Source organism: Cynara cardunculus, assembly GCF_001531365.2.
Source record: "Cynara cardunculus var. scolymus isolate 2C chromosome LG 2, CcrdV1, whole genome shotgun sequence".
Taxonomy (NCBI): Eukaryota; Viridiplantae; Streptophyta; class Magnoliopsida; order Asterales; family Asteraceae; genus Cynara; species Cynara cardunculus.
Genome location: NC_037529.1, coordinates 1,260,813 through 1,268,809, shown reverse-complemented (window position 1 = coordinate 1,268,809; position 7,997 = coordinate 1,260,813). Strand labels below are relative to the sequence as shown.

Sequence of the window (7,997 nt, the reverse complement as noted above, 5' to 3'; positions counted from 1 at the left end):
CTGTGTCCTCATTTTGGTGTTCTTTTTTCTCATCTAATTTTCTCCTTTGTTAAAAGGGTGATAGAATGGTTGTTAAAACAATATGTATGATTGTGTCCATGTGCTTGTTTGGTAATGTGGGTCTCATCATGTGATGCAATTTAGTGGTGTTTCTTCTAAGAAAGACATCATGTTTGCTTAGGTCCGATCTATCATTTTGTTTGCTTAAAAGACGGTACATTTTCATGGTTTGAGTTAAAACTCGAAGCTTAATGCATTTGAAATACATGGTGGCAGGCTATTTAATATGGAGCTTACTGCACAACATCGCTTTCACTCAATTAAGCTGTGGCCTCCCAGTCCAAGCACTAGACAAGTTCTTGTGGATCGTATAATCAGAAATCTTACCACTCCATCCATTTTATCCAGAAAGTATGGTCTTTTAACTAAAGAAGAAGCAGAGGAAGATGCTAAGCGAATAGAGTCTGCAGCCTTTGCCACTGCGAACCAACACTTTGAAAAGGAGCCAGATGGTGATGGAAGTTCTGCTGTGCACATTTACGCTAAAGAATCGAGTACACTTATGGTGGAAGCTGTGAAAAGAGTTCCTATCGTAAAGGAGGAAGAAGAAGCCGTACCCATGTCTGAAACAGCTACCATTACAGTTACAGCAGACCATGAAACTCTTTTTGACATCTCTGGAGCCAGTCGAGATTTCCTCAAGGCAGAGGAGGCCGAAGAACTGCTAAAACCACTCCAGGAGCCTGGGAACAAATATAAAAAGATACGTTTTAGCAATAGAAGCTTTGGGTTGGATGCAGCCCGCGTTGCTGTACCCGTATTGGTCTCTCTCAAGGACCAATTAACAGAAGTTGATCTATCAGATTTTGTTGCTGGGAGGCCAGAGGAAGAAGCCCTTGAAGTTATGAGCTTGTTTTCGTCAGCCCTTGAAGGTTCTGATCTCAGGTATCTGAACCTTTCGGATAACGCATTGGGAGAAAAGGGGATTCGGGCGTTTGACAAGCTTTTAAGATCACAAAGTAATCTTGAAGAGTTGTATCTAATCAATAACGGTATCTCGGAAGAAGCTGCAAAGGCTGTGTGTGAACTGATTCCTTCCACAAAGAAACTCAAAATTCTTCATTTCCATAATAACATGACTGGTGACGAAGGGGCGGTTGCCATTTCTGAACTCCTGCAAAGATCTCCAATGCTCGAGGATTTCAGGTGTTCATCCGCCCGGGTCGGCTCAGAAGGGGGCGTTCCTCTAGCTGAGGCACTCGCCACATGTACCCATTTGAAAAAGCTTGATCTTTGTGACAATATGTTCGGAGTCGAAGCTGGGATTGCTTTAAGCAAGTCCATATCCGTGTTCACTAATCTCAACGAGATTTACCTCAGTTACTTGAATTTAGAAGACGAAGGAACTTTAGCTCTTGCTAACGCACTCAAAGAATCTGCTCCATCTCTCCAAGTTATTGATATGGCTGGAAACGAAATTACGTCTGAATCAGCTCCTGCTTTGGCGGCTTGTTTAATGGCTAAAAAAGGATCTTTAACCAAGATAAATCTTTCCGAGAATGAGTTGGCGGACGAGGGTACCATAGTGATCGCTAAGGCTCTTGAAGCGGAGTTTCCACGATTAACCGAAGTTGACCTGAGCACGAATGGCATTAGACGGGCTGGAGCCAGGGTCCTGGCTCAGGCTGTCGTAGGTAAACCGGGGTTTAAGTTGCTGAATATTAATGGTAACTTTTTATCTGATGAAGGTGTGGATGATGTGAAAAATATGTTCAAGAATTCCCCGGGTGTGCTCGGTCCATTGGACGAAAACGACCCCGAAGGACAAACATTCGACGGTTCGGATGAAGAGACTGATGGTGATGATGAATTGGGATCCAAACTGAAGGAGCTTCAAATCAAGCAAGAAGAATAGAGGTCACATTTTAGGTATGACCATCTTCTCTACCTTTGCATTGCTTTGATTCATAACATATTTAGAGAAAATCCATTTGTGGGTTACTCTAAAAGTGCATGATTTGTTTTGTATCTGCACTTGAATTCTTAGGTTTCTTTCTGGTACTTGCATTAGCACTCCATTGCTTTTCTTTAATGTTAGTTTCAAGTTGTTTTAGCCTTAAAAGGGAGTGATTCTTGAAGGTGAATTCGTTTGACACAAAAAGTCTGCTTTTTAATGGTTTTAAAACCCTTTGAATGATTTTGTATCTTGGGCTTTCTTTAACCATTCAGTGTTCTAATTCCATTATAAATAATTACTGAACAATTAAATTTCATTTTATACTATATCACGAGAGCTTCTGAATTATTTTGACAGTACGAAACCATCCAAATGAAATAATATCATTTTATTATTATTAGTTATATCAAAATGTTTACTATTAGAAAAGTGAGTGGGAATCAGCTTTTAATTTTGACCATTGGTTTAAAAATATGTACAATTTTGATGCTTTTATTTTTTATTTTGTTTATTTTAATCATCATTTGACCACTGAATTAAAATATAATTATTTTTAATATTTTATATAATCACCGTTGACTCTTTGTGGGAGTATATTGAACCCAAAAAAATGCCCCACAACTATAATAATAAGAGGGTTTTTTTTTAATAATTAAATGAAAAAACTCATTTGTATTAAATTGTACAAAATTTTAAAAATTATTCTATAAGGGATTTGTTTGATAGTTGTTGGATGGTTTGATATATAATGATTAAGTGATCAGAATGATTAGGAGACTCTTATGATATAGTGTAAAATGAAATATAATTGTTTATAAATGTTCATTCAGAAGGTTTTTACCAAACAAGATTTATTTTTTAACGGTTCAAAGGTTGTCTCTTAATGGAATTATTAAGAGGTAAACAAATAACATCTTAAGTAAAAGTAATACCACCATTGTTCTTATAATTATTTCAGATTATAATAATACTATTTTCTTAATTAACATACTAAGGAAAATAAAAATAACTAAAATAAATATATTATTAAAAACAAAATAATGAAAATACCATAAAATTGCTTTGATCTTTATGGATGTCTGCGTATAATGTTTATTCTTAATTTTTAAATAAAATTCATCGTCTTTATTTTTAAGATGTTATTCTTTTGGAAGATGATTCCAACCATTTTTAAAATGACAGAACTACCCTTTGTCTCGAAGAAAAGTATCCATAAGCATTAAATTTATTCAAAAAGCATTATCTCTACCTTAAAATGATGTAATAAATATAAACAATAACATATTTTTATTTTCATTTTCATTTAATTTATTAAGGAAGTGTTTGATTTGAGTTATTAAGCAGTAATCAATAAGAATAAAATAAAAGAAATGACTTGGTTTTTTATAATATAATGAGTTCATTTTCTCCAGAAGTCATTCTTGGTTAAACTGGGGGAATAAAATTCATTTAATGTCATTTTCATTCATAATTTCATTTCTTAACATGAGTCAATCAGATCCTAAATTTTATAAACCGATCACATTCAAAAAACCGTTACACAAACTATCTTAAGATTGAATTCAACATGTGAATATGACTTACAAAACAATTTGTGTTTAAATGTAAGCCTCATATTGATTTTTTGACAAAAATTATTTGGTTTCTTTCTACGTAAACTTGTCTAATGATATTGCTTTGGAGGGCCCCAATGTTCCCAATCATTAATATTCGAATATTCGTATTTAATATCAGATCAAATATCCAATAATTACGAGAACAATTTCTTCTATTATATACAAACATTGTTCGATAAAAAACAAAAAAATTATTTGAGATAGCTATGAAGTGGATACCAAATTTGAACTATCCATCTTGATTGCCGACCATTTCTACCTTTCTTGTACTACCAAGACAAAGATTCAATGTCTGCCGACGTTAGATTATGTTGCATTAAAAACCAACCTTTTGAACTGTAAAACACTGAATTATTCTTCTTTAAACATGATATGACCTTGCAGCCATCGAACCCAGTATTAATTTTGTTTTATAATCACACACACAGTATCAATTCCTTAATAATTAAACCATCTTTCTTTAAGTTAGGTTTTCACTATCAAGACATTGAGTCTAATATAAAAACACAAAGATAGAAAAGGGGTCTTAAAAAAGGCACAATTTTAAGAGGAGGATGCAAAGTGATGACCTAAAAATATCACCAAAGGGGGAATCCTCTCTAAGTCTAATGTTGGCTCACTTTTGCATTCTAAGAAGGGGTGTGCCCAAAAAAGATTGTGTTTTTATTGGTCATCTCAAAAATCATTGTGACTACTTTTCTTTGTAGCCAATCAAAATAAAGCTTCCCATTTGCATTTTGGGTTTTTATTTTTATACAAGTATAATATAAAAAAGAAATACAGATATAGCATAGAAAATACTGATTCAGAAGTAACAGTAGTTATATAAACCAGAGGAAATCTTTGGGGTTGTTTACCTGAATGTTTACCTAGTAAGCACTTATGGTTAGGAGTCAATACTGTAATTTTTATTTTACTGGATAAGATTGTAGTACATTGAAATAATATCGTATGCAACAACTTAACCGGTAAGTACTTATACGGGTAAGAGTTGTCACCCTTACTTACTGAGTAAAACTCTTCATCTTTATCATTGCTCTTACTGGGTAATATTTTTGACTCTTATCATGTTTATCCGATAAGAAAAATTACTCAGTCAGCACTTACCGGGTAAATGTTTAGTAAACAATCCCTTAGTTACCCTTTGTTTGTATGTATTTCTTTGTCCTTTTGGTTTTTATGATTTTATCTATTTTGGCAACTAAATGGATTGTAAACAAACATATCATGTATCTATACTATATTATAAAGCATTTGTCAAAAATTCTCAAAAGCCATTTTTTATGCATGAAATACTGTTTATTGATGCATATTACTTAAAATTCAAGATTACAAGTAATTTTGCGTATGTACAATTTATTAAGCTCTATTTTTAAATATGTGTAACTAATTGCAGATAAACATGATCAAGTACAAGATACACATCCATTTTAAATATAGAAAATCTAAAATATAATTAAGATAATCATTGAGTTTTAACATAATGTTTAATTATTATTTTTATAAAAAAAATTATATTATTAAACAAAAAATAAATTACCTTGTTATTAAATCTAAATTAAATAATAAAAAAAATGAATTAAACAAGTTACACAAAAAAAACGAGAATTATTAAATAATTAATTTGATACTAATATTGATTTTATTTTATTTTCAAATCTATGATTCATTAAGAAATAAAAACATTATCGCTTTTTCAAAACCACATAAAATCGTATTATATCGATAAAGATAAATAATAAAAACTAAACATAAAAATAAAGATTTATTTTGTTACATTATACGATTACTCTTTTAATTAATTATTAAAGCGTATGCATGCAATCTTAACACGGTGAGAAAATATGTATTTATGAAAATGTACATGTCATGCTCCACAAATAAAATGATGTCTTAGAAAAGAGATGATATAATGTTTTTAAAACGTAATTTATTGGTCAAGGGTTCAGATCTCTTCTTAGACGAAATATCGTGGAGAAGCATTTATTCTAATAATATATAATGTTTTTTTTTTTCCTTCTTCATGTGTTTCTACATGAAAAAGATGAATCAATTGCAGTGGCATTTCTTTGAAAAAAAGGAGTGTTTGTCATGTGCTGCTTACTAATCAGTAATCATCCTCTATAAATACACCCATCAACCCCTTCCCTTCTCTGCTCATACTTTCCCACTTCTTTCCAATCCACCAAATACAACTTCTGGGTTTTCCTCATCAAGATTCAATCTTTCCATCACCCACAACTTTCTTTAACATTTTCTTGAAAAACAACTCAATTTCCTCCCTAAAGAAACTTGGCTTTTCTTCAATTCCTCATAAAGATTCGATCTTTCCATCACCCACAACTTTTCTTGAATAACCCAAATCCACTCTGTTTTCTTGATATGGCCTTAGTTCAAGGTTTGCAATCATGCCTCGAGCCTCCTCGGCGACCCGACTCCAGTCTCTTAACCCACAAATCGTCTCCTCGTCCGCCCCAATTACGTCAAACACCAAAACCCGAACCGAATTCCGTGATTGGTAACAAGAACAATGGGTGGAGTTTCAGTGATATTCTTGAAAACCCATCTTCGAATCATGTTAAGACCGAAGAAGTTTACGTTCATCCGATGGTGAAGCGATCGGCTTCCGCATTGAGCACCAAAAGCTTGGAAATGTGTACGGAAAGTTTGGGGACTGAAACAGGGAGTGATGTGAGTGAGAGCAGTGATGAGTTTAGTTGGGAGGAGAGAGAGAGGTTTGGCGGTTTACGGCGGTCGAAAGCTCGGATTTTTGGCCGGAAAGTGGAGAGCCACCGTCGAGGTGGCGGCTTCCCGCCGCCATTGACCTCCATCAGTGGCTCAGATGGCACCGTGAAAGTGAGGCCTCACAGGGAAGGTGGGAGGTTGGTTATCAAGGCTGTGAGTGTTTCCGATTGTGGTACCAAGTTTGAAGCTGAACGTACAAATGGAAGACTTAGGCTTTCATTGTTGAAGGACTGTTGTGTAATTGTCGAAAGTGGAAGGGCTGAAATGAAAAATGAAAACGGTGAAGAAGAGGTTTGTGGTGGTGGTGGTGATGTGGAGGAGAGCGGTGGTGGTTGGTGGTGGGAGACGGACGGAAGTAAAACGAACGGCGGTGTTAGAACCGCAATCCGGGCATCAAATAGACCGTCTAAGTTACCGAGCTCGTTTGAAGACTCGAATGAGTTTGGGTTAACCAGGTGCAAAGACAGTGGGAATGGGAATAAAGGGATCGGAAACTGGAGTTTGCTTCGGGTGGTTATTTCTTGAAAAGAAAAACAAGCGTTGACGGTTGTTCTTACAAAATTTCAGTGACGATTACTAGCAAATAATAACGTTGATTTATAAGACCGTAACTGTTGTTACTGAAATGCTATTTATCAATCCATCATTTCTTAAGTTTACAATCGTATCGAGTCAGGTTGGATCGTGTCGAGCCGAATTTTCCCGAGTTGGTAAAATAATATCCACGTGTAATACGCAGGTTTAAGTTTATTTTATCATATATATTTATTTTAATAGAAATTGTAATAGTTATAATTAATTGAAATTATTTATTTTGTGATATTTAATATTGATGGTTGTTTTTTTTAAATATTTATTATTTAATTCATGTTAAAATCATGAAAAATGCAAATCGTGTTTATTATTTTAACGTGGAATATTTATATTTTTAATAAATATAATAATTAGAGAAAAGAAAAAACAAGAATGGGAATGGAAGGGTTAATATGGGAAATATGAAAACATTTAGTATGAGGAGAATGTGGTAAAATGTCAGAAATAGGTCCACTTTCAACTTTTAGTTTATAATAAATTATGTAAATTCAATCTCTACGAAAATCATTCCAATTTATAAAAATCGTAAAAACTATTTTCATTCATCGTTAATCTTATGAAATTTTTTTATGAAATTGTTAATCTTGTGAAATTGTTTCATATAATACTTTTTTTGATGAAGTTGTTTTATATGTGGTTATAAAATTGTTTCATATACTACTTAATGAAATTTTAATGAAATTGTTTCATGTATTTCTCTAAACTTAAATTAATGCAGATGATAATATCCATGATTAACACCCTCCACAATAAAAATGGTTAATCAACCTCTCATAATTACAAAAAAATGAATAAAATAAAAAATTATGATTGGTTGAATAAGGTTTTCACGGTTTTTACAAATTGAGTGGTTTTTATTTGAACCCACCCTATATATATATATATATATATATATATATGATTTTATAAAAGTTTAGATTGTTTTCTAATATAAAGTATCGATCATAATTAATAAATCTTAGTCATCTTCCATAAATATTCAAATCATAATAAATGAATTCTCATCATTTCTATAAATATCTCAATTGATTGAGTTGCATTGGTTGTACAAATGTGATGAGTTGCATTTTAAACGTCCTATATAT

The 7,997-nt window shown here is 32.9% G+C and overlaps 2 protein-coding genes across 2 annotated transcripts; both read left to right on the top strand.

Annotated features, from left to right (window-relative positions):
- The first annotated feature begins 283 nt into the window (after positions 1-283).
- LOC112507724 (RAN GTPase-activating protein 1-like) lies at positions 284-2,126 on the top strand. The gene has a single exon (XM_025112410.1). It carries the CDS (start codon positions 287-289, stop codon positions 1,913-1,915), a length of 1,629 nt encoding a protein of 542 aa, XP_024968178.1. The 5' UTR covers positions 284-286; the 3' UTR covers positions 1,916-2,126.
- A 3,829-nt stretch (positions 2,127-5,955) lies between these two features.
- On the top strand, positions 5,956-7,037 carry LOC112508083 (protein FANTASTIC FOUR 3-like). Its single transcript, XM_025112862.1, has one exon. The coding sequence runs from the start codon at positions 5,956-5,958 to the stop codon at positions 6,841-6,843; it is 888 nt and encodes a 295-aa protein (XP_024968630.1). The 3' UTR covers positions 6,844-7,037.
- The last annotated feature ends 960 nt before the right edge of the window (positions 7,038-7,997 follow it).

What these genes read in the sequence shown, in the direction of transcription:
- LOC112507724 (XM_025112410.1), top strand. Translation starts at nt 287, where the DNA reads ATGGAGCTTACTGCACAACATCGCTTTCACTCAATTAAGCTGTGGCCT.
- LOC112508083 (XM_025112862.1), top strand. Translation starts at nt 5,956, where the DNA reads ATGGCCTTAGTTCAAGGTTTGCAATCATGCCTCGAGCCTCCTCGGCGA.